Source organism: Monodelphis domestica, chromosome 1 (genome assembly GCF_027887165.1).
Source record: "Monodelphis domestica isolate mMonDom1 chromosome 1, mMonDom1.pri, whole genome shotgun sequence".
Lineage (NCBI taxonomy): Eukaryota > Metazoa > Chordata > Mammalia > Didelphimorphia > Didelphidae > Monodelphis > Monodelphis domestica.
The window spans coordinates 560,861,306-560,886,499 of NC_077227.1; the positions used below are offsets into that span (position 1 = coordinate 560,861,306).

General features: G+C 31.3%; 1 protein-coding gene across 2 annotated transcripts in view; it reads right to left on the reverse strand.

Annotated features, from left to right (window-relative positions):
* Positions 1-25,194, reverse strand: part of CSMD1 (CUB and Sushi multiple domains 1) — a 2,624,761-nt gene that overhangs the window by 335,322 nt on the left and 2,264,245 nt on the right. For both annotated transcript variants that reach the window (XM_056823354.1, XM_007476228.3), the window contains exons 38-40: positions 15,233-15,351; positions 8,526-8,595; positions 1,817-1,933 (exon numbers count right to left, since the gene is read on the reverse strand). In XM_056823354.1, coding sequence (XP_056679332.1) covers positions 1,817-1,933; positions 8,526-8,595; positions 15,233-15,351 — 306 coding nt within the window. The remainder of the gene's footprint in view (positions 1-1,816; positions 1,934-8,525; positions 8,596-15,232; positions 15,352-25,194) is intronic.

Genomic DNA, 25,194 nt, shown 5'->3' on the forward strand with positions numbered 1-25,194 from the left:
TATCTGTACTGCCTTTTTTCAGGGGAGATATTGAAGAAGAGGTTCCCCTATGAACCTTCATTCTACTACCCACTGAACTTCAGATGTTATTTCTCATTCTAAATACATAAAAAAAAATATCCTTGGCTTTAACAATGTGTTCTTACAGATATAGGTTTAAATGGGGGGGAAATTCATGCAAACTGTATATGTGCTCTTTTACCTTTTAGGTTTTAATTATCAATTTAAAAATATATCTAATATAGGGAAAAGGACTAAGGGAAATACCTAAAAGACTTAGATGAAAATTTCTACATTTAAGATGATGTACTTTGTCATGCTATTGTGATTGCTAAATTAAAGTCAGAAATATGTCTTCTATTAGTATTGACAGAATTCTTCAGCATTGTCCTATCTTCAGACTGTTCTTGATATTTGAAGGCATTAGTATATTGACAAATAATGATAACAATGGCAAGTAATTGTTTACACAATAAAATCCTTATCCCGAATAAATCTTCTGTGTAACACAGAGAACATGTAGACCAAAATATACAAAGTTCAAAGAAAGGTTTAGAAAAGTGCATGAATAACAAATAACAAATCAATACTAAATAATTAGGTTAATTTCATGGATATTTAGAGTTATAAACTTTGATATTTCAATTAATGAAATTATATGCTAGCAGCACCACTTATATAACACAATGTTCTACAGCATACATTCAAATTCCTAAATTCAAATTCATACCTTTAAAAAAATATTCTTGCAACCTAAAATTATAAAAGAATAAAAGGAAATAAAACTTGAAACATTTCCTAGAGTAATAATTCACATTTATGTTTTCCATGAAACTCCAGGCAGTCTCCAAGTTATTTCATGTACTATTGAGAAATTATAGCATTATTAAAGTAGTAACTAGTTAAATTCAAAGTGGATTAATTTTAAAAGATAATTAATACAACATAAACTTGGGGAGATATTTGATTTTAATAAAATTTGACAATCAATGAAATGGAATAATAGTTCTAGAATTTCTAGTTATTTCTGAGAATAATATAGTGAAGTGTCCTTGAACATGCTACTTGAAAGTAAGAAAGAAAAAAAAGAAATGTTGATGGGTTATAAGGTTCATGACTGAATAATATCAAAGATAACTTGCATGAATCTAAAACTAACGAAATTTCCTGTGAAAAATCAATTTTTTTTTTCCTGTGAAAAATCAAATACTTGATACTGTGACTGTGAATTTTATGCACTATCTAAAAATAATCATGATCTTTTGATCACATTTTTTAAATAACTATTTTCAACTGTCAGTAAAGGATATTTAAAAAAATCACTATCCCTTTAAGTTATTGAAAAAACCCAATTTGTTCTTTGATAACTAAATTATAATGTATATTCTTTATATTTTACATGATTTTGCATATGTAATCAATATCATATTGCTTGGCTTTTCAAGGGTTGGAGGAGAATAAGAAGGAGGGACAGAATTTGTAGCTTAATTTTTTTAAATGACAAAATATTTTTAACATGAATTTGGAAATAATGAAATAAATAAAACATTTTAAAAAGGATTATTATATTTGACTCCTATAACAACATTCAAATAATTAAATTGCTTTTAAAATTTCTGAGTTGTACTTATTTTTTCAAATATGCATTTTCTGAATATTTAATAGAGAGCATGTCAAATTTTCATTTTCATTTTTATTTTAAAAATAACATAATTTAAGTCAAAGTTTAAGATATATTTTTATTCCTGTTTACTACTATAGAATTTGGAAGTTTAAAAATGGAATTCTTTCCTATTAAAAAAATACTTTTACTTACCATAACCAATAGGCAATGAGATCTTCCAGGTGCAATCTAAATTGTTGGGGTAAGCTCCAGGAAAACCTGGACTCAAGATCACTCCAGTCATGCTGTTAAGTGTTCCACCACACTTTGCTGTTAAACAGACAATGATATTCAGTTTTATGGATTATTTGTACATTACTTTTTTGAAGAATGCTTGAAAGCATTGTGACATTAAATACAAATAAGCATTAAAATGTAAGTTTTGGTTGTTAAATAGTAGAGTTGAAATTTCAATTCATCTGGATTTTGGAATTCAGAGACTTAATGTTTTTGATATTTCACAACTACCTCACTCTATGTCTTCATCAGCTCAAGTTTGAGAATTATCATGAAATTCATATCCAAGTTTGTGCGTGACCAGAAAAAGAAGTAGTCTAATCATATATCATAAATTAGAGATAAAAATGAATAATCCAATTACTCTCAACAGCTTCCATGAAATATAAAAAGAATCAGTGGAAAGCTAGATCAAGTATTGGTTAGAAACTCTAAAGAAACCTTTAACAGTAAGATATGCACAAGATATCCATGATAAGAAACTGTATTTACAATCTATTTAGACTAAAATCAAGCAATAAACATCTGTTAAATGCTTACTCTGTTCAAATTGGATTCAGCATTTGATATCCAAAGGAAAAAATAAAACAATTTGTTCCCTCAAGGAGTTTATATTCTATTGATAAAGACAATATATACACATATATGTACATTAAAATATATACAAAATAAGCACAAAATAATTACTTTAGAAGTGGCGGAGTTAGGAGCTAAAAGTGTATAGAAGGTAGCAAACTAGAGATTCTAAGTAGCAGAGGTAAGTAAAAAAGTTGTGTATTCTGGTCAAGGGCAAAAGCCTATGCAAAAACAGAAGAAATGGGGGGGCAGCTGGGTAGCTGAGTGGATTGAGAGCTAGCCCTAGAGACGGGAGGTCCTAGGTTTAAATCTGGCCTCAGACACTTCCCAGCTGTGTGACCCTGGGCAAGTCACTTGACCCCTATTGCCTAGCCCTTACCACTCTTCTGCCTTGGAGCCAATACACAGTATTGACTCCAAGACGGAAGGTAAGGGTTTAAAAAAAAACAAAACAGAAGAAATGACATATGATTTCCACTGAAGGAAGATGAATCACCACGGATTGGATTACAGTTTCTCTTAACACCACTGGAATTCAGGTAGTCATGAGAAAGGTGATGATATATGAATTTCTCTCTTAAGAGAGTGTTTTGGATAGTAGACTGGAACAAGTGTCATTCTCTGCTCTTCACTTATTTGCTTGTGTTTTTAGAACCACACAAAGTGACTGATAAAACAATAAATGAATAGAAGGACATGTATATACAAATAAATGTAGTCCATCTCAGAGAAGATACCAAGAAGTTGTAAACATTAGAAGAATAAGTCCATACATCAACATCATTTTGAATCCTTTATTTTGGAATTTCCTTCAGAGTCTGCAGGATGATCATTGAAGTATCTTCAATAATGATAAAATTTCATCTTCTGAAATAGGGTCTAATTTCTGAAATTAGCTAAAAGTCTCATTTTTAGATCATATCTGGTTATATAGCCTCAACAAAGTTGGGTAGCATCTTTTTAAAAATTCTTATAAAGGCAGAGACTAAGTTTCTTGTGTTATTCATAAAATGTCTCTAAAGAGAGGCTGTTGTGAGCTGCAGCAATATGATAATATCACTAACAACAAGCTTGTATTTGCATAGTGCTTTAAGTTTTGCATAATAGAAATAAGCATATAATTTTCCAAAATGACTACAATGAAAATTAAAACATTCATTTTAAAATCTATTTTCTACTATAGAAGGTCCTGGGGTCAGGAATTTTCATTTTTATCTTTGTATTTCCAGGGCATAGCACAATGTCTGGCATGTGGAAGCCACTTAATAATTTAGTGCTGATTGATATAAAAAATGCTCTGTACAAGGCAATCTGCTAGCTACAGTTGGAAAAGCAAATGCATACAGGTCACTATTCTTGCCCTAAGTGATTTTGTATTCTAGAGAGAAGATAATAAATTTGCGTAGATACATATATCTATAGAAATATTGTCTGCTCATTGTCCCTTCATAGGAGATGTACCAGTATACTGAGATTCTTCATTTCTATCTCTTGACATATAAATGCCAGTGGATGACATGGGCATTCCGTCTTTTACCTTCATTCTATGACAGGTCTATATTTTTCCAGATTTAGATATCTGGTAGCAACTTTTTTACCTCCTTTTTAATAAGCAGCTATTGTCAGAGTTCTTAAAAACATAGGGTCATTTAATCTTACCCTTTCAATTTGCACATAATGTTATATGAATTGCCTAAGATCATACAAGTAGTATCAGAGATTGCATTCAAATGTCATCTGATGGAGGCAATATTCTTTCCCATTTGTCCCTAATGTATATTTATAAAAGGCTTCAGGATTTTGCTTTGTATTAACTATACTTGCTTAATAATATGTAATATTATTTATACATAAATAAATTATATAAAATGACATGACATAACCTAACATTAATAACACTTATATAACACACTATGTATAAAGTATTCTTTTTAAAAGTACTATTCACATAGTAGTATAAATGCTCATGAGATCAACTTTACCTACTAAATACTAGGACTTCACAATGGTTAGTCTGCATTAGACACATGGGTTCAAGCACAGCTTCTGGCTCATGTTTACTTAGCGACCTTGGGGGAGCAACTTAATTTCTCAGTAACTCAGGCAACTCTTTAAAGCTATATTTTGCAGAATCTGTGTTAATCTACAAAGATGGAGGGAATTCACATAGCAATGAAATTACATAATAGGAGAATGGGGGAAAATAGTGAGTCTTTTTTATCAGCAGCTCTGATGACTATCCAAGCAATTGCCAAATCATAACCTTTTTCAAATCTTACTCCCTTCACACAGCTATCCTCTTATTTCAAGCCCTCATCAACTCTTTTTCTAATTATTGTAGCAGACTCCTAAGTGATCTACCTTCCTCAAGTCTCTCCCCATTCTCAGTCATTCTGCACAGAGTCATCAAAGAAATTTCATTAGGTGCAGATTAGAATATGTGACTCCCATAACAACAATGATAATAATAATCCACATTTATAGTATCTAAAAGTTCAAGAAATACTTTATATATGTACATATATATTATTTCATTTTATCTTCATAACATATGAAGTAAGTGCTATTTATTATCTTAATTGTACAGATGAAGAAATTATGGCCAAGTATGTTTAAGTGACTTGACTAGGATCTTACCGCCAGTTAGTGTCTATGGTAAAATTTGAATTTAAGTAAACCTGACTCCTAGTCTAACATTCTATTCACTGTGTGACCAGTAGCCCTCAACAATCACCTCCAATAGCTTCCTGTTCATTCTAGAATTATATATACATATATATAATATAACATATATTCAGTCATTTATAAATATGTACATATACAGAGAGAGAGAGAGTCATCTGTTTAGCTTTTGAAAACCTATAGGATCTGACCTTACTATTAAGCCTTTCCATCCTTATTAAATATTACTCCCTCATTCTTCAATTTAGCTAAACTGGTCTTCTCTTTGCTATGCACCTGGCACATTCTCTTTCCCATCTCCATGTGCTTTAACACTGGCTATCATCCTGGAATGTGTTCCTTTCTTACCTCCATTTCTTTAAAGCTGGCATTCAAACATCAACTTCTCCATGAAGATTTTCCTGATCATCCAGGGCCCTCCCTTCCAAACTACTTGTATTTAATTACTTTTTTCATGCATGAATATGTATATGTCTATAAATATGTGTATACATATAAATATATACATATATATATGTATTGTGTAATTGAAAATGTTACCCTAAAAAACTACACCAAGAGCCCACTGACTTCCTGTTGTTACGTACTTCCTGTAGACAGGATATTAGTGAGTGGGCAGTCTAGTTCTCTTGAGTCCTTTTCTTGGGCTTGCAGCCAGCATGGTGGCAATGGTAAGCTAAGTGTAGGGATTTTGAAATAGCTAATCAGCCCTGGGCATGTGATCTTTATTTTGTATCCTCTTTATTCCTTGATTTCTAATGACCACTAATAAATCCCTTAAAATATATAATTTTTATTATTGACATTAATTTTAATTTTTACAGTATATACATACATATCTATAGTGGTACTCTCATCATAAGTGAATTAGACAAATTCATAGCCATATTGAATGATGGCTCATAGATTTTCATCAAGGAAGTGAATAATGGATTTGAAAAATTCAGTTTCATCATGTATCCAAAGGCAAGAAACATTTCATAGGACATGGCCAGCTTGCCATATAGTAGTCAAATGACAGTGGGGAAACTTGTGTAACTGGGTTACCTTGGAAAGTCATTTAAATTCTCTTAACCTTAGTTCCCAAATATGTAAAATTAAGGGGGGAGGGGCTGAAGAGGATGAATCTCTAATGGGCCTTCAAAATTCTAAATCTGTTTCTATAAATAAGTATAAGTATAAAGAATATGATGATAATAATTACTCATATTTATATATAGTACTTTAAGCTTTGCAATGAGCTATTCCTCACTATTGCCCTGTTCCGTAGATGATATAAAAATAAGCACAAAGTTTTTGCCTTCCTTTACTATATTGATGATTTAATGTGTTAGCTAACATTTGTTAACTTTCCCATGAAATATCATGTCTTACATCCAGAATTGCAATCATTTAACATTCTTAGCTTCTATAGCATTTCTATATGCTGTAGGTGTTATGAGAAAATGGTTTTCATCAAAGATGATTATCCCTAAACTATAATTTGTTAGTACATAGTGCATTTAAATAAACATTCATGAAAATCAAATTTGTTTTGACATAGAGTATATATAGCTACCAAACTAAAGCTTTTTTCATGAAATTTGAAAGTTGAATGAAAATATAGGAATGTTTGTTGAAAAGTGTTTTCATTTCAAAATAAACAAGTCAGTTAGGTGATCTGGTTTTTAAATGTAAATTTTAATGTAAATTTAAATAAATATAATGATCCTGTTCCTGTGCTAGTTGTAAGGCAGAAAAAGGGGATTCTGCAGAGGAAAGGTCTTTTTTGAATTATAATAAAATTACAAGAAAACTTAAAGAGATCCATATCCAGGGATTCATCTGTCTTGGGTCCAGATGAGCCAAAAAGAAATGGAGTTAATTAGGAAATACAGAAAAGAGAGGGAAGCACAGGATCTTTCTGGGTGCTCATTGCTCTAATGACCTATTTTAGTAATGGAAGCTTCCCTTCTCCAAACAGCCACACTCATAAACTTGGAGTCCATCTATATGGTTCTTGTTACATGTTTGCTCCACTCATTGAATAAGCTAAATTCTGTCATTTGTACCCTTTTGTTATCTTTCACAACCGGCCCCTCCACTCTATTCCAGTCCCATGTATTCTATTTCAGCCTCTTAGCTATTCTTGGTTTTTTGTTTGTTTGGGTTTTTTTCGTCATGTTATAGAAGTAGTTTATTCTCCCTCAGAAATAAATGTTAAGCATCGAAAAATAATGTTATGGACTAAATAAAGAATATAATCTCTTAATAGTGAGGTTATTATAAGTACTAACTAATCTTTTTGCTTTAAGGCTATCAATTCCACAATCTATCTTCTTCATCACTGATATAATCATTCTTATGTATTGTATTATTTTATTTAATTCTCTACATTTCAACAATTATTTGTTAAATGAAGAAGACACTTAATAAATGTTTATTGATTGACTATGTTTCAGTGAAATACAGTCCCTGCAATCACAGAGTATACATTCCATTGGGAATTAAAAAAAAAAAGAAACAGATAAGTTATCAAAAGAAAATAATTTAAGATAAAAACAATCTAATTACTAAGAGAATCAAGAAAGCTTTCTCTTAGGATCTAACACCCAGGCTATTATATTAGGTGCCTGTTATGTGTCAGGCTCTGTTGTAGCACCTAAAGATATACAGACAACAAAACAAAACAAAAAAGTTCTGACCCTCAAGGAGTTTCCATTAAATTGAGGAAGGTAAAATATATACATTTATATAAATATATGGACCCTATACAAAATACATAGAGAATAAATACAAAATAGATTTGGGAAGGAGAAGCCTTGAAGTTGGATGAATCAAGAAAGGCTTCATGTAAAAGATGGTACTTGACCTGAGAATGGAAGGCACCTAAAGCTTTTAAGATGAATTTAAATGACTGGAAAGTATATCATTGCTTCTCAGACTTTGCTCACACTATTCCCAATTTGTGGTATTTCACTGCTTTACCTATTGAATTTTTAGTCATACTGCAAAGTCAAATCAAAAGGCCACCTTTTTCTTCCTATCAGTAATTATCTCCTTTATTGGACATCACAGAGCATTTTTTACTATATTTCTCTAATGCATTCATCTTTCAATATTCTGTGTGATAGTTATCGATGTTTGGGACTCATTCTCTTACTCTACTATAAAGTTCTATGAAGATGAAACCACAGTTGACAATCTTGATATTTCTAGTATTGCCTAAGAAAACTTTGGATTTTGTAAACAACAGATATTTAATAAATGGTTGTTAAGTCAGCATCTATTTTCTGAGTCTGTTAAATAACCTGAGCTATAATTTGGCTTCTTTAATTTGATTTCTTAGGAACAATTATTCAACAAAGTACAAGATATATGATCTTACCAATGCAGAGGGGAGATGGATAATTCCAGCGTCTAACTGTTCCTGGCATACAAGAAATATGAGAACGACCCTGTTTAAAAGAAAATTAATTTCATACATTTTAAATTTAAATAGAAAAGACACTCCCATCTATAAGATTGTAGTTGGAGTTTCTAAGACAATCATTTTATTAGACAATAAATAGAAAATAATTATGCATACTTTTCTACTATTTAGGATGGGATTATTTTAATTGGACAAAGAGTTCTTAGGTGTATCACCTGAGTTAATTGCCACTTTGGAGAAGAGAAAATTATTCTAAGATACTCAACAGATTTGAAGATAAAATGTCAGTTTTTAATCAGTGTATAAGATAAGTAATAAATTACATACTGAGTACAAATCACTCAAACAAAGAATTTTTTTTTTTATTTTAACCAGAATGACATGAGACTCAGGGTTTCCCCAAACTCCAGGAGATTTCAGGCCAAACACAGAGCAGGAAAATTCCTTCCCTTCCTTGTTATTTTTGTGATACTGAGGAAAAGTTGTCTTTGGACCTATGTACAATAAGAAAAGACCCCGGAGAGAAATACTCCCCTAGGATTCTCCCCTAGATTTTAAGATAGAGATATATATCTTCCAGTTATGCCCTGATTCCATCGGGTTGTAATCTAGGACATCTACTTGTTCCTTAAACTATGCCTAGCCAAACCCCATGTCTTCAGGACACAAACACCACTCTATCTCCAGTCAGGTGACCAACACCCCCACTTCTAGCCAAATTAATACTGTTATGGGTATATTTGATCTTGTTTGGGTTTTATATTTATAGCTGATTGATCCTTATCAAGATAGGCTTGAACTTTTAAGGTAACCTAGTTGTAGATGGTTGATGAATTTGCTTAACCCAACACTTATTTATTATTAAGTATAAGAATAGACAGGGACCAGCTAAAGGAGGTAGAGATAAAGCAGGATTTATATTATTCTAACACTAATATTCTAGATAAAATCCCCCCTTCTAAACCCTTGCAGATTTGCTTCTTGTTTACCAAGAGTGAACCTCCTTAAAACTATTTTCAACTATCTAAGACCCAATTCTATCTATTTAAACTTATCCTAAGATATAAACATCAAGTATTATTAACCTCCTTAAATTATTTATCAAAATTCACAAGTTAGGGGACCCAGAGAAAATCCCTTCTCTGGTATTGATCTCTGCTCCTAATTAGGCTAGATAACTAATTAATAACTAATTAAACTCAACAATACCATCTCTGTCCCTTCATCAAATCATATAATACCTGTTGTCAAAAGAGTATAAAAAAAAATTACAGATCCAGACCTTTCAACATTACTCTCCAAATGAACAAATTTATCTTTTTATTTTAAGCTAATTTTTGGAGTCTTGCATTCTTGCAAAGGTACCCATCTCAAACCCCAAGGTCTTACTTCCAGCCCCCCACAACAAGACAAAAGTTAGGACTAAGGGACTTTGTAAAATGAGGCAACTTTGTCAAAGTTAATGAACTATCTTCTGCTCAGAGGAGGACTCTCAGATTATGTCTCTGTTTCTGTGTCTCTTTTGGTGCTCAGTACATAGGAAACTGTTAGCTTTAAAAAATGATTATTAAAAAACTGATTATTCTGTATTTCCTTAGAGCACAGGACCAAAACCAAAGGCTTCTTTTTGTGTTGATGATCCATTTGACAACAGAAGAGAAGGTAATGAGAAAAGAAGTTAATTTTCAGCCAAGTTTTTTAATTGACTGAAACTTTTGTTCTACATTTTTTATCCCCACTATGATTTATCTATGATACTTATTTAACTTACATATTTCCATATGCCACATACAAAGGCAAGTGAAAAATAAATCTTTAATTCCTGTTAAATATGTTATTATATTTTTATTTTGGGGATAATGAGGTTATCAGTGACAAATGAATTTCCTATGCTTAGCGTCAATGGACATACATTCTTTATACTTGACACAGTTTTTAAGGTTGCTTCAGCAAAAATTAAAAGAATATACACATATGTGCTAGGTTATTCTATAAATTGTCTTGAAGTGCAGCCCTAAAGGCATGCTTGCTGCCTTAGGAAAACGTTGTATAATATAATTTTCACTGACTTACAAAGACATACATCTCAACCAGTAGAAAAACACTTTTAAAAGACCTGCTCTGAAAAACAACAATAAAATTAGCAGTAACTATTAATCTAGGCCATATTCTGCTCTTGGTTTTGCTATGGACACATGTTCCTGTTGATTCTACCTGAAGATTTTGAATTAATCAAAAATAACACATGACTTTGTAAAAGGTTGTTTTTTCCCTAAGAGTTTATCAGTTCACAAAAGGGAATTAATTCTCTGTTATCAATTTGTGAAGCCAGGCTAAAATTTAGAAAGCTTGACATTTCTAAAACAGATGATTCTTTTCTTTGTTTAAGAATAATATTCTCATGCCAGTAGAAATTAGATAAAATTCATCATTTTAATGAATTTGAACATATAAACTGGCTTTTCAATCAGTATTATATCCTATATCAAAGAAGGACATTTTAAAAACTCATGAAAAAGGACAGAGGAAAAACCCTGTAGATTCTTCCCCCTCCTTTTTTTTCTGCAGTTATTGATGTGATCAAAGACAGTGAGATATAAGGAAAGAGATCTGGCTTGGCTGGATTATAGTAAAATCTCAGGAAAGCTCAAGTCCTGCCTCTGAAACATATGAGCTTTGTGAACCTGGGCAAATCATGCAACCTTTGAGGGAATCAGGCAACATGTATAGGGGACTCATTACACCAGCATGTGAAAACAAAAATGCAGGATTAAAATCACAGGTCCAGTTCAAAAGAAAAAAAAAGGAAAGAAAATTAATAGGAGACATTGAAAAGAAAATAAATTCTCAGATAAAACATGCTTTAATATTATGCATGTTCACATTTTGAAGGTGTTAATTTGTAAGTTTAAGTTCCCAAATGTTTGCAATTAAGAAGGGGAAAACCCAGAATCCTTTATGTTCATTCTAATGAAAGCATCAGCTTGTGAACCCAGAATTTGAATTAAAGGGGAAAATAGTTTGCATTTCAACAGAGATAGTAAATAGCCTATTTGGGGTTTGCAGGTGTGAGTCCATAGGCCACTCTCTGGAAATTGAATATTAAACAATTCATCATATGAAATACACTTTCTAAAGAAACTTTTATTATTTGTTTTTTAAGGACTTGAGAGTTTCTCTCAGGAGAGGAAAAAGACAGGCTTGCAAAAAAACATGTTAATAGAAATTAATGTGATATAAACAGTGAAGACATGAAGAAAATATGAAGAGGACAATGAGAAGATAAAAGACAATGAGGAAAAAAACAAAAAGCAGAAAAGGAGGCAGAAAAGCAGAGAACAATGAAGAGTTTAAAAACGAAAAAGAGAAGGTGAAGAGAAGACATGTTGATGATCATTGTTATGATGTTTCCCTTAATAGAAACCATTTTTGAAGTCATTGAAAGGAAAATACATTGAAAAGTTATATGGAGGAAGGAGGGGCTAGATGGCTAGGTGGATTGAGAGCCAGGTTTAGAGACAGGAAATCCTGGGTTCAAATTTGGACTTAGACACTTGCTAGCCATGTGATCCTAAGAAAATAACTTGGCAAGGGTCACACAACTAGGAAGTGTCAGAGACCAGATTTGAACACAGGATCTTTATCAAATACATCACTACCTGGTCTGTAGGTCTGGCTCTCAATCCACTGAGCCATGTGGCTGTCTCCTAGATAGTTCTGATGATTACGATTTTGTAATTGAGTTAGAGATCTGATAATACTAGGCTACTTTACTTCATAGGTATTTTTTTTCATTGATCCCTTGATATTCTTGATCTGATATTTTGTTACCACTAATTTTTATCTTTATAAAATGATTTTGGGGCAGTTTGATTTGCATGATATTGAATAAGTAGTTTAATTTAGTTAGAATTGTCATTATATTGGGTTGGCCTGCCCATGAGCAATTCATATTTTTCCATTTGTTTAGATTCAACTTTATTTGTGTAAGAAGTAATTTGTAACAATATTCATATAGTTTCTGGGTTTGTCTTGGCTGGTAGACTCCCAAGTACTTTCTATTATCTATGGTTACTTTAAATTGAATCTCTTTTTTTCTATCTCTTACCACTGGGCTTTGTTAGTAATATATATTAGTGTTAATGATTTATGTGGGTTTGTTTTACATTCTGAAACTTTGTTAAAGTTATTAATTATTTCGATTAGCTGACATTTATTTTATAATTGAAGGTCAGAGAAAGGAATTATATAAGATTTATTTCTATATAATTCTATAAGATTTAATATGGAAGAGAGCACAAGTTTTATGAATCACAGGCAATACTAGTTAGATAATATTTTATAAGTAGCAAAGCCCTGAAAATGCCAATTACACATTTCCTCCAATGAGTCTAACCTTAGGTAATTTGTGAAATAAGTTAGGCATTCCAGTTTGATTGTTTAAAAATGGAATTCATAGAAAAAATGCTTCTATTCATTATATTCTCCAAAAGAACAGGTAGTGATATATTTGATATATTTGTGTAATATTTCTAGAGAAAGAAGAATGACTTGTGTAATTGCTTTAATCACTCTGAAAGTAATCAGCAATTTTTTTTTAACTTTTTCAATTGGACCATTTCTGAGTAGCATCTTTTTGGTTCAGCATAAATTCTTCAGTCATGGAACTGAGTAAAAGGAAATATACTTTATCATGGTCAAATCCATAATCCATGGGCTTGTCATATGCTGATAATGTGCTTTCTGTGAACTGTAGAATGTTTTTTTTTTCTCATTTCTAATCTGTTCACACAGTCACATGGGAATAAATTTATAATTATTTTCTCCAATAGATATATATAAACTAAATTAAATGCAGTATAATCTCAGTAGTCTCTCCTTCACAGAAAGGGACAGGATGGATAGCTAAAGCACATAAGTTCAAAGCCTAGCTTGATAATTTTGTACTCATATCACCTGTAACAAGGGGCCTCACCCCTCTGGGATTCATTTTTTCATCTCTAAAATGAGAGATTGAACTAATTGTATTCCGAAGTGTCTTTAGTCTCTGAAACTAATAATCTTACATAGAAAATTTGCTTATTGATTTGTATTATGCTTTCAGATTGGACAATAGATATTGTTCAAAAATTTAGTTTTTCCTGAGTTTATATTTTTTGAAGATTCTCTTTAATTAGTCATAGATAAAAGTGATATGATCTGTAGTTATCTATGTTTTGATATAACATAGATTGATCAATGAGATCAAACTGTACTAGCAAGTATTAACTTTCATAGAATTGTCTTCTTTAATATAAAACTGGCTTTTTTGAAAATACTGGTATGAAACTATTTAAAATTACTTTTAATAGTTGCCATAATATAATTATTTGTTCATTTTTTTAAAAAAATGTGTTGAGAATAAAAATAGAGTGTAAAAGAAAAGTTTTAAATATCAATATGCTTTAGAGAAAGGGAATGTAAAAATCCAGAGATACCAAAATCCTTTTGATTTTCTTACCATGAGCTTTAAAGTTGGCATCATGAAGGAGAACTTTATCTTATTGCATATACTATCAGTGTAGCTGAAGCATGAGAAGAAATGCCTATTGGAGACATTCATTGTTCAATTTATTTATAAAATTGATGCTACAATGTCTAGGAAATGAACTATTCCACAAATTATGAGTGTCAAAGCTATCCTTTGAAACAAGGTTTTCTGACTACTGATTGAACACTATTAAAACACACTTTCTTCAATGGTGTCAATAAATTCTGTTTGTTCTGTAAGAAGTTAGGAAATTGATGATTTTGAAATGATGTGGAAAGAGTTATATGAAGTGATGCCAAATGAAGTGAACAGAACCAGAATAATTTATACTATAACATCAATATGATAAAAATAAAAACATTTTGAGGACTTTAATAAAATAATGAAAAATTAAAATGAGAAAAACCTGGAGAACAGTCTATAAAATAACAGCAATGTATAAACAAACAACTATGAAAACTATAAGAACTATTAAAACTATTATGAACATAATAATCATTCATTGTTCCAAAAGACTGTTGATGAAACATGCCATCCATAACAGAGAAGTAATGGATTTGGGGTATGGAAGGAGCTATAATTTTTTATATAGTCTCTGGGGGGAATGTTTTATTTTACTATTCATATTGGTTATAAGATATTTGTTTTTTTCTTCTTTTTTTCAATGAGGCAGATGTGATAGGGAGAGGAAGAAATTTTCTGAATTTTTTTAAAATAGAAAAGTGCTACAGATATAAATTGTTTTGTGAATTTTAGAGAAGTCAATGTATTATTATAAGTTATACTTGGGCTTCTTTACTTTGTCACAAGATACCTCCCATAAAGTGAGAGAATTCTATAAATGTTTGTTATATTAAAAAAATTTCTATAAAACAAAGTGAAAAATGTTTTTAAAATACTTACATACACCCTGACTTATTTTCTCTCATGACCAAAAGCATAAATTAGTGGAATAGCTACCCATGTTTATGGCACTTTTTTTTTTTTAACTACAAAATAAAACAGTCAAATGACTGACAGTTTATTTAGGCTAATCCATCTAACAGGCTACCTTAGCTTCATGGTTATAGAGGTGAACAAACTAATGACCACAAGATAGGCCCTTCCAAAAGAATAAAATGCAGAAGAATACCTGTAATGTATATCCTGGCTCACACTGGAAGTAGAGAACATCATTCACCATGTACCTGTCTCCAATTTTGATGCCATTGCTTGGAAGCACTGGTTCTTGGCATGCTGCAAGGCCAACAGCTGCAGAAACAAAAGTAAAAAGAATGACCCATTAAGAACAATTTACCTTGTCTTCTCAATCAGAACAAGATGTATCTTCTAGCCACTTATTTCTATAGAAAGAAAACAAAATGTACAATTTCACTGAGTTCTTTAGATAGAAGTGATATATATTTCTTCATCTATAAAGTTATAGAGTTAGATTCACAGGTCCCTTCTTACTCTAAAATTATTTTATGAGTTCAATCAAATATAGTAATTAATTTCTAAGCCATATTGTAATAAAAATAAAATATTTTTTAAATTTAAATTAAGCTATATAATTCATAAGGAGCACTCAAATAAATAAATATTCCTTAAGCATATACTATATTCAACTTTTTGTGCTAGAATAATGAAAAAAATATCCATCGTCAAGGAATTTACAATTTAAAGGAAAGAATATCAAATACACAACAGTCAAGTCAACAAAAATTTATTAAGCACCTACTATGTACCAGTCTCTATGCTAAGCATTGGGAATAGAGATAAAGGCAAATTATACATACATGCAAACATATGTATTTCTATATCTGTATATATGTATATCTGCTTTCAAGAGGCTCACAGTCTAAAACTCACAAACAATTCAGTACAAGTGAAAAATATATGTTCTATTGGAAATAACTGGTATTGTAGATGTGGGAATCAAATAGATTTGGAGAAGGGACCAGGCTTTGAATCCTAGGCCTGCTGCATATTCTACTCTTGGACAAGTCCTTCCCCATCACTACCCTTCAGTTTTGCCTTCTGTCAGATATAATCTTAAGATTGTTTTAAAATTTTGATTCCTGTGTATTATTAAATGTTAGCAATGACAGTAATTTCAGGTACTGGGGAAAGTCAACTGTGGAAATTTTAAGGCAGTGAGGAATAAAGGAGTTAATACCCAAAGTCAGAAAACTTGGGTTCAATCACCAAGTTTGTTAATAACTTGATTGTAGAAGTCAATCTCCTCTGGCCTCAGAATTTCTTCATCTGTATGATGAAGGAATTAGATTTTTAAAATCTCTTAAGCTTTATGTTCTATGAAACACATTCTAAATAAGAAAGGTGTCCACTCTCTAAAATCATTCCAGTTCTGTCTGCTATTCCCATGTGTACTGCTGGCCTAATCAAGGACATTATAAATTATGTTTTAATGTAATCAGAGTACAAAAAATTTCTCTGCAATACACACAAAGACTTTACAAAGGCATATGCTTTGTTGAATTTATCTTCTCTCTGGCTTTCTTTAATTAGAAGGTAATTATATTTCGATATTTTGAATTGAACTGCCTAATAAACTTTCATTAAAGTTTTGAGTCTAGCAAAATAGTTTTAAATTCTCATGAAACTAGATTGTGAAAGCAAGGAATAGAAAATGAATCCATTTTTAAAAAGCAGTGTTCTAATTGGACTGAGAACACTACTTAATGACCTTATCTACTCTTGATCATAAAATGTGAAAGTTATGAATCAGAGCACAACCATAAGCATCATCAGCTACTTGGAATCTGTAAGATACAGAGAACAAAATTCAAAGATAAGACTAGTTGTAAAGGAGAAAGCTTCTGAAACTTGTGATAAAAAATTAATATTCTCTCAGTAGATAGAAGGGATTTTTTTTATCAGTGATAGAATTAAATCAGATGCAGCTAAATCAAATAAATAAAAGTACAGTATTTGAGTTCAAAGTTTTGAGTTCAAAACCAGATTCAAATTGTTCTGTTGGTCTAACAACACAAAGCAAATGATTTCATTTTTGTCTCCATATCCTTTTCTGCACAATGAGATTAATAATATCAACTGCTTCCCAGGGTTGTACAAAGGATAAAATGAATTAATAGTTATGAAGCACTTTTCAAACATTAAAGTCCTATATAATTGCAAAATATTGTGCCAACTACATGTCATAGGAAAGACAGATCAAAACCAAATATTTAAATAGGTAGGAAGGATTATCACAAAGTTTATTGTGAAGTCTCTTTAGAAAAAATGAAAATATAGTCATAAATTATAGGAAAAAAGATTTAGTTTAGCCATATAAATGAAGTCCCTAATTAAAAAAAAATTGCTTTTTTGCAAATTTTAGAATCATTTATGGAACAAGTCCCTTTTTTAAAACTAAAAAAATAGATACAAATACTCTTCTTTCCAGGTAATCATATTAGTACCAAAATGTCTGAGGTCCAAGAAGAAAATTTCCTTGAACTCACTACACACATACTTTATTAAAAGTTAAGGTTCAGAGGCTATATAATAAGTGAAAATCAAAAGCAAAAGTTCACATAGGTTGGCTTCCTGTGAAGTCAGTAATCAAGGAAATAGATGTCAACTAGATGTCAAATATTTAATCCAAGTAATTTAAAATGATATTAATTGATTAACTCTCTTAAGTGTTATCTATTTCTCTAGTAGGAGAAAGTACACATATTCATGACCATTTTGAAAATCCACTTGATGACTTCATCCCATTTGCTTCCTATTAGATAATTTCTTTTTCCAAACAATATGATGAGACAAGTGTAGTAGCCTTTTATAATTATACAATTATCCAGATGGTCTCAATTACCTAAAAATGCCCTCTAAATATCACTGGTATTCACAAGCCAAAACAACAAGGCAAAAACTTTCAAGTGAAAATTTATAGGAAGTGTTGTCTTAAAACATATTGTCATTAAAACATATTGATTAAATATACTAGCTGTTTTTTTTTTAAAGAATGAAATCAGAAGAAAGGCATTTTCTTAGAGGTCATGGAATTAGGAAATTAATGTGGAATCTATATGTGTATTTAGGGCCCACATTTAAGTTTTTCAATCCTTCAAGGATCAACAATCTTGTCAGTACATTAGTACCTTTACCATTTCTTCAAGGTCTTGGTAAACATCTCTAATAGAAACTGTGATTTGGAGGGGTGGGGAGAGGGTTACCTTGAGGCAATTCTGGTAATGAGTCTTTTTGTATTTAGTTAGAACAGCCTTTGGATAATGTGTGTTGCCAAATTCAAACTCAAAACTTGCCTATCTTGGTACTATACTTGGTATCACTTGGTATACCAGTGCATGTATTCCATTGTCATTATTTGCAAATTCTCAGATTCATCTCTGTACACTTTAAATATATGCACATATGAGACACTTTAAATATATGCACATATATTTATTTGTTTGTTACATTAAAGTTCCCAAATACCTTCCTCCCTTCATTTTGTTCTCACATTAGAAAAAGCATCATTTGATCAAACACATAGTGTGTGTGTGTGTAAGTATATGTGTGTGTGTGTGAATATTCCCATTCTGATAATGAGTTATTCTTCAAACAAGATTTATGTTGCTGTATAAAATGTTTTCTTAGTTCTATTAGTTTCATGTAGATATTTTCATGTTTTGTTTTGTTTTTTAATTAACCTGCTCATCATTTCTTACAACATAGTAGCATTCTATATACCACAACTTATCTAATCATTTCCCAATTGATGAGCATTTTGTTAGGCTTTCCTTAGACTGATTTTACCCTCAATTTTTCTTTCTGATTTATGAAAAAAATATTATTCATATTCCTATGTTATATACTTATCTGATAAGATTTTATAGATTAGTTCATGTTCTAACTGCATGGACATTGAAAACCATCTCTAGGATATAAGTAAATTGTCACTAAGGTTCTTTCTGGGCTCCTTTATTGTTCTTGTAGCAATTAAATACCTAGTGCATCTTCAGGATGAAATTAATAAAGTTGGTATCAATGACATTTCTGTTGTCCATTTTGCCTTTCTTTTTATAGCTTATTTAAATAATAGAGGATTAAATATCTTTAATTTTATGTTATATATTTTCCTTATTATTATTATTTCTCTCATTTGTTATAGATTTTGATTTTAATTCTGGCAAGTGGGTGGTCAGATGATTAAAAATTGCATTTGTACCCTAAAATCGAGTACCTGAGGTACTGACAAAGGAAATGGTAATAGCACTAATGAGGAAAATCTGAGAGAAGATGGAAAGCATCAGTTATATAGAGAGGAGATCTGACATGGAGGTAACAAAAGAGCACTGACTGAGTTGTTTGCAAAGTATCTGTAGAAGGTGAAGATACAACATTATAGAAAGTATCTCATACCTTACTGATCTGAAAAAGGAAAAGCAACCAGGAAAACATCAACAACTACTGAACTATGTATCTACTCCACCATCTAGATGCAATCTTTATGAGGGTCAAAGACAAATAATATCTCAAAGAGGGTATTATTGGAAAATAAGAAGAGTTTTGCAAATAATATTTAAAATGGGGCACATTATTACCATCTTATAACTGTCAAAAATGGAGAGAATATAACATATCATGAGTTTGTTGTTTCTTGATTATGAAAATGAATTAAAGACAGGGGAACAAAATGTCCTCAACAGCCTCTTTTAAAATAAGATGTCCCAAAAAAAGTTATCAACTGCCTTAGAAGGAGCTGTCAAGAGTTTGAATGTAGATTGAAGCATGCATGCCATTCTCTATTTCTTCCAAGATTTTTTCTCTAGTGTAGCGATATGTGTAATCTTTTACATGATAAACATAGAATTATGTTTTTTTTATAATAACACATGTACAAGGTATATCATATTACCTCCAATCTTAGGGAAAATGAAGAACTACTAGGAAGGGAGAGAACATGGCTTGCAAATATCAGAAAACAATTATGGAAAATTGTACCACCATGCAATCTGGAAAAAAATATACTTAATTTAAAAACAAACAAATAAATAAATAAATTAAATATATCTATCCATATATCAAGATTATTTAAGATTCTATATAATATATAATAATAAAAATATTCATTATCAATGATTATGACTATAATAATAGAGGCATAAAATAGGGAGATGTCTGATTGCCAAATTATTCATCTCCATTATTGAGGATACATTGCAGAATTAGTTAATCAATAAGTATTTATTAAACCCTTATTATTGTAAAGTGGAAAAATGAAGGAAAGCAAAACTGTACATAAGAAAAAGCAAAGGTTTGCAGGAAGGTCTGATAGCATACACAGAATTGAAAGAAGAGTTCCAGAATCTGGGGAAGGGATAAGAAGCAGAAACTGAAGGCTCTGGGGGTCCATTGATTACTGGACAGGAAGGAGAGCAGAGATTTACTTCCTGTTGGCCATCTTGTTTAGGCCAGAAGGAGGTAACTGACTTTCCTGAGGTTCCTGTGTTACCTGTCATCAATATTTTTAAGAGCATTTCCATCCCTGACTCCAGTTATCAGTTTCTGTGATCCTGTGAGCTTTGGTATTTCTGCGACATCCTGAATCTGTGTGTGAGAGCTGCCAAGACCCAGCAACTCTACCATTGAGAAGAGCCCACCTTCTTGGCCTGAGGCCTCTGGCCTACAATGATGAACTTGTCACTGTTCTAATTATCTCATCCTTATAAACTGTTTATTAGTCTATAAGTAATTGTGGACCAATAGATTAGGGTTACCCAAATTTCAAAATACAAATATTTGGACAATCTATTGAGCCTATTCAATAGTACTTATGTCTGGGAGGAATACTATAGACAGACAATAAGCCTGATGAGTATAAAAAGGAGAAGCACAGGATACATTTCCTTTGGGAAATTATAAAATGCTTGTATTCAACCTAAATCTGTGAAAACAAAAAAGGAATTCTCAATTAAGCAATTTTACCAAGATTACTGTATGTCTTTTAAAACTTGGATGCCACTAACTTCAAAAAATCTACTTAAAATATCACATACAGCACAATGGAAAGATGGACAGTGAGGGTAAGAAGACAATCATATAACACACTAAGATCTCTGATAATCAGGAAAATAAGTAAAAAATAGGTTTTTCCAGGATTCCTAATTAAGTAGGATTATATTAGGTACATGAAATGTCAAATATAAGTAATAATTCTCAACACATATTTGGGAAAAAATCATTACATAAGATACATAAATTTATCAGACATGGACAAGAGTGACAGAAGATAAGAACATCTGTATCCTGGAAGTTGGTTCTATTTTCCAAATGAGAACCAGAATAGTTAAAGAATTTATCTTGATCTTTGTCACATAAGTGTGTAAAGTAGAGGTAATAACTAATAATAGCATTTATAGAGTGCTTTAAATTTATAAAACCTGGTTACATATGCTATCTGATTTGATGCTCACATCAATTCTGGGAGCAAGGTGCTATTATTATCATTATAAAAATGAGGAAATTGAGACTGAGTTAGGTTATGGGAAGTGTCCAGTGTGACAAAGATTGTAGGTTTCTAAAACAGGATTTGAACTCAGGATTCCAAGTTGAGGACTCTATCCTCAGTGCTACTTTGCTTCCTGATCTTACTTATGAATATTCTAGATAATTTACATACTAATTTGAGACAACAAGATACTCAGATTAAATAGAAAAACTTAATAGTTATAGTACTCAATCAAATTAAGTTATAAAAAAGCCTGAATTAAGGGACTTTGTTTAAATGCTGTGCTTGTTAACAAAGAATACACATAATCCTATTTAATTGCTGTAATTTGCATTCATTCTAGTATACTGTTACATTATAAATTGCATAATACAGAATTCTATTGTAGATTTTTGGTCATTGAAAGAAACAATTGTGCTATTTATTTTCTAGATCTTTGGGGAAATGGATAAGAATGGAAACATGATTCATTGTTTAATTTATTTTCATGTTGATTCACTTAGGGATCACTTTCTTTGATCTTTATTGTCAATAACAGTTTTGAACTGACAGGAACCATACAAAATATGCCCTGTTTGATAAATACACACACACATATACTGACAAATTCATATATATATATATATATATATATATATATATATATATATGTGTTTGTGTGTGTGTGTGTGTGTGTATGTGTGTGTGTGTGTGATTCCACACTATTGCCTTTCAAAATATTTAAGATCAATGCATGAATAAAATTTTTTTTAATAAAGTGCCAAGGACTTTGGTAGCAAGAAACTAAATTTCTGAGTTTTATGTAGCTGTGACTAAAGCATCTAGCATCTGTAGGAGCATTTGCCATGCTGCATCCCCACAGGTTTTGATTCTCTGGATCATGGCTAAGAATATTGAGTTGGAATCAATATTAACTGCAAGCCTCTTGGTTTCAGGGTCTTTGGTTGTCTCCAAATCTGAGGCAAAATCATGGTCCAAATGGTGACAATGGCTAGATTAGGCTATGACCTCCTAACTCTCCAATAGGGTATCTTGTTACTTTAGGTACACTAGAATGTCAGCCCTATGGGTTGACAGTAAGGTTGACTTGTCTCTTCCCTAGGAATTGCTTCCCCAGATAATGGTTTTGTGGACTGCTCTGGAAGAGAGATTGGTGCTCTGGTCAATCTTTCTACTTGGAGGATTCCCATCCTTCTCTGTCTGCTGGTGACAATTGACTAACAGTTATTGCTAGAGGTAATGAGAAAGTTGGAAATCCTCTCCACAATGATTTCTTCCCTCAACAATATCTGTGGAATACCTTTTGACTATTATTAATATCACTTTAATACCTGGTAATAATATTTTTATTACACCAATTACACCAAAGAAAAATAGCATATAATTACTTACAAGGAAATCCAGTCTCATTCCATTGCTCACTAGCAGATGTGGTCACTGTCAAGACACTAATGACTAAATGGATTCTGAGATCAAGCATTTCCCTTCATCATGAATGGAATAGATTTTCCTGATAGCACCATAACTAGGTTCATAAGATTTCAAAGTAGAATGTATTAGCACTTGAGCAAAATGTATAAATCAAAAGGTAGAGGGAAAATGGATACATGGCATAGAAAAACCCAGAACTCTGGAAATATGGGTAATTTTGGAAATTATCTGAAACTACATAAACAGTAAAATATCACATTAGATGACCTTTTATTTTCACATAGGCCATCACAAATACCAGAAATTATCACAGAACTAGGAAGGATGATTTTTAAAATACCTTTCTCCCAATGTGTTTATCTGATTAGCAATCAACATATTATTATAAACTCTTCTAAATGAATAATCTACTTTGTTATGAACATTTATAATGTACAAGGTCAAATAGTAAATACTATGAGAAAAACAAAAAAAATTGTTGTACTTTCTGACTTTAAGAACTTTATCATATAGAAAAGAAATTAATTAAAAAGGTAATTAACCAATACTTATTCTTTCAGGACTAGTGATTTAATCAATATGAAAATTTCCACCATTAAAACAAAATCATAAGAGTTCAGAAAAGTTGGGAAGATACACAGGAACTGATGTAGAGCAAAATAAGCAGAACTGGAAGAACACTGTACACTGTAACAGCCATATTGTATGATGATTGTGAAAACTTGGCTAAGTTCAGTAAATCAATGATCTGGAAAAATCCTGAAAGACTAATGACAGGTAAATGCTACCCCCCTTCAGTGAAAGAACTGTTGGAATTGACTTTCACATCAGTGTATTTTTGTTTATAAATATATTTAAAATATATATAAGATCACAAAGGAAGCCACATGTTAGTGACAACAAAGAAATACATATTTTCCAATCCAATTGATGAGCCCCAAAAGGGTCCATGGACCTCAATGAATTTACTTTTGTTGTTGAATATTTTTAATATTAGAGGCAGTAGAAATATTCCTGAAACTAATATGTCTTTTTTTATGAGCTACCTTACTATACAGATGCATTTGATACAGAATAAGACTGTAGAAAAGAGTCAATCAGGAGCAATGAGTGAGTGAGAAGTCTTGCTCACTCATGGAGGCCATCACAGTCCAACACAAACCCTGTCTGAAGCAGTCTAAGCTGGCTTAAACCAAATATTCTGAAACATCCAGAAACATCTTTCTTTTGTGTTTCATCTGTTCCTAAAGGACACTGCTCATTCTCCATCCCTTACTCCTCTCTAAACTACCCCTTTGTGGTTTAAAAATATCAATTGTTCTTAGGCTAGGAGGTTCTATAGTGGATACCCTCATAATGTAGATATAATTACATTCCCTTTTAATAATCTTTTTAACACAAACTGAACTCTATATTTTAGGGTTGGATTTTTATGTTGGACAAGGGAAAATTTTTCCTTACAGTATGCTTAAGTTTGTTTCTTTGAAACTTTCTCCTATTGCTTCTAGTTCTAATTTCTGGTGTCCTGCTGAAGACTAGTTGATTTTCCAAATGAAGCTCTTCAAATTCCTAAAGACAACAATCACTTCCACTCCCTCTATCTTGTCTTCTCTAGATTAAATGCCTAATTTTTCTAAGCATTTCTCTATGATCCCAATCCTTCCATATATTTTCAGATTATCTTCTTGAGTTATTAATAGATTATAGATAGATGGATTATATGTTATATAATATATAATATACCCATTATATAATATACTATGTATTTATATAAATTGATATATATAAATGGATAGATAGAAAGATAAATGGATAAATGAATAGACAGAGAGATAGATAGATAGATAGATAAAGAAAGACCTATAGATGGGCAGATAAACAGTTGGGTACAGAAGTAGATAGGTTGATAAATAGCTCTAGATATACTGAGTGATCATTCAATGTTGCTTGTTGTTTTTATTAGCATTGATATTCAATAATAGTATTTAGCATTGTAAATCAGACTATAGAAGGATTTTTCAGTCAAGTTCTGCTAAAGGACACATAAATTCAAATCTGGAAAACTAGAAAGTATACTGAGCTTTGGGGTAGAAAACCTGAGTTCAAGAGTTTGCTTTTTACAATTTTGGTGCCCTAGGGCAATTCATCAAAAATATTAACAATAACTGGAATTTGTATAGCACTTTAAGGTTTACATAGTA